General features: G+C 43.5%; 1 protein-coding gene across 1 annotated transcript in view; it reads right to left on the bottom strand.

The window, feature by feature from the left end:
• LOC110495099 (dual specificity protein phosphatase 5) overlaps window positions 1-2,500 on the bottom strand; it is a 6,023-nt gene that overhangs the window by 2,678 nt on the left and 845 nt on the right. The window contains exons 2-3 of the mRNA XM_036949248.1: window positions 1,877-2,040; window positions 520-739 (exon numbers count right to left, since the gene is read on the bottom strand). Of these exons, the coding sequence (XP_036805143.1) occupies window positions 520-739; window positions 1,877-2,040 (384 nt within the window). The remainder of the gene's footprint in view (window positions 1-519; window positions 740-1,876; window positions 2,041-2,500) is intronic.

Raw genomic sequence — 2,500 nt, 5'->3', positions numbered from 1 at the left:
AACTGACTGAGTGAACTGACCACACCCGGTAATAACCCGCAATAAGCCACTAGCCGAGATTAACTGTGAGCCGGGAGGCAATGACGGCATTGCAGAGAATCTCTTTTAAACTTAAAATGGGGGAGGATGAGAGAGAGGTGAAGGGAGGGGTAGGGAGGGAGTGGTAGGGGAGGGAGGGAGAACACGGAATCTGTTCTCTGAATGAAGCCAACCTGGCGATTTGTGAAAGGAGAGAGAGAGCGAGAAATGGAAGGAAGGCAGATGAGGCTAACAGATTAGTGAGAGGTTGTTGCCTGTCCTACTTTCAGATTGGCAGTGGGGGGGGGGGGGGGGGGGGGGGGGAGCCATTAACTTTTTTAATTGAGTTGCTCCATCCCCTCTGTTAATGGACTTGGAATCCTATCTTTTCCATGAGAGAAGAAGAAAGGAGAAAAGAAAAGAGCAGAGAATACATCTGAAAAAAGGAGAAGAGAGCAGGAAAAAAAAGAGAGAACAAAATGTCCAGACCGTTTCACTCACCAATGAACTGGAAGGCCTCTTGGAAATGTGAGCTGATATCTGCTGTGACGTTGTCCTCCACTGGGATCCACTTGTAGTCATAGTGGCCCTTGGAGGGCCTGGTGTCCCTCCTGGAGACGTTCAGCAGGGCTGTGACTCCAAGGTCACTCAGATAGTCCTGCCTGGAGGCATGGTAGGCACTGCCCAGGTACAGGAAAGGAAGGATCTCCACCGGCTTGCCCTGAAGAGAGAGGGTAGATAATAAAGGGGGGAGATATTAGACATAAGAATCGCAGTGTGTGAGCCAAGAGAGAAGGGAGACTCAACAAAGTGATATTAAATCCGTGAGCGGTGGAGACAGAGTGTGGCAGAGATACAGTACATGAAACACAGGGTTTTCCTAAAGACACAACAATGGGGAGGGGAGGGGGTAGAGATCAAATACAGATGTAGGATCTTCATTTGAGCCAGTTTTCTACAGCAGGAAAATAATCCTGTACAGCAACAGGAAATGTGGATTATTTTAAATAGATTTTTTTTGTAGGGGTTGATACATTTTGCATAAGGGAAAATCAAGCTTGAAATTTCAAAGTGGAAATGGCAAACTTCAGAAACCTTTTTAAAACCTCAAACACACTACAAAGTTATTCTGCAACAGAGTGATCAAATTAAGATCCTACACCTTTATTACATACATCAATGGAGATACTGAGAGGTATGCACGGTGCAAGACGCAATAGTACATTTTCTGTACCGTAAACAGATTGTGTTAGCCTATCATGATGGTGTAAGAGGTCGGGAAAAGGTCAGGGATGAAAGGGTTATAAAAGGACTTCTGATGTCAGCTAGGGGTCTCTGACTAGTGGCCATCTTCTCTTGATAACTGGGATGCAGTGAAGGTCAAAGCTAATATCAAGCGTGTGACAGAGAGAATGTTGAAGGCCACTGTTTTGAGAATGGTCAGTAATATATCTGGCACCATAGACAAAATATTATCATTATGCATGTACAGCTGTACATTTAAGGTCAGCTAGACAATATGTACCTTTTATAATCCTATGAGTAGGCTTCTTTTTTATTTTTTTTATATCTTTCCTTGAATGAAACTAAATGTGCTCTATCAAGTCCACAAATAACTCTGAACATACAGTACATTCGGCTGTATAAATCTATTTTGAATTGCCAAGAAGACAGTATGACTAAACCAGTACAGAACAGTCATTCTTATCTAACAGGGATATTCCACTCAGTTAAAAACCCTGCAGCCACAGCCTCAACCCTAAACCCCAGCCCAACCTAGGGGAAGTAAGTGGCTAGCCACCTAACCCTGAAAGGATAGGCAGCAGGCTAAAAAAGGAAGCTGTTTTCGTTTCCATACCTGATCGTAATCTGGTTTGAGGTTGGAGCCCAGTTTCTCACAGAATAGGGTGATACTCGGCCTGCATTTCCCGGTTTCGGTTCCGTTGTTCTGGTCGACGCCGACGGGCTTCACGACCTCAGTGCAAAGTTCAGGGTACTGGCCTTGGAAGTTCTCAAATCCCCCTGGTAAATACACAGAACACAACAAAATACATTTAAAACTTTAATGAAATTCAATAGCCTACAAAAACGATGTAGGCCGTGAAAACGATGTGTTTATAATGGATTATAACCTTATTCTAACGTCGTAATTAATCTGCGTTTCAATTAAAATAATCAGTTTAGGTCTATGAGTACAAGGTGACAATCTGACAGACTTTAAATGAATGGTTCTGACACATAGTCGAAAGGAAGAGGTATAAATGTTCGAAACGAATGATGTATGAACGAAATGTATGCTTTCCTTGTGAACATTCACACACAGAACATTCTCAGAACAACCAGTCATGATGTTCTCGAGTTCTCACAAGCCTTTCGCGTACTGACTCATCTGGACTAGTTTGACGCACACATTTATCTCCCCCGAGAGCTCGACCTGAGAAGTGTATTGCTCAAATGGGAGGGTTGCTAGAACACGGTCAAA

Source organism: Oncorhynchus mykiss, chromosome 17, assembly GCF_013265735.2.
Source record: "Oncorhynchus mykiss isolate Arlee chromosome 17, USDA_OmykA_1.1, whole genome shotgun sequence".
Classification (NCBI taxonomy): Eukaryota; Metazoa; Chordata; class Actinopteri; order Salmoniformes; family Salmonidae; genus Oncorhynchus; species Oncorhynchus mykiss.
Note: the sequence above shows the minus strand (reverse complement) of the source record. Positions and strands in the feature narration are given on the sequence as shown.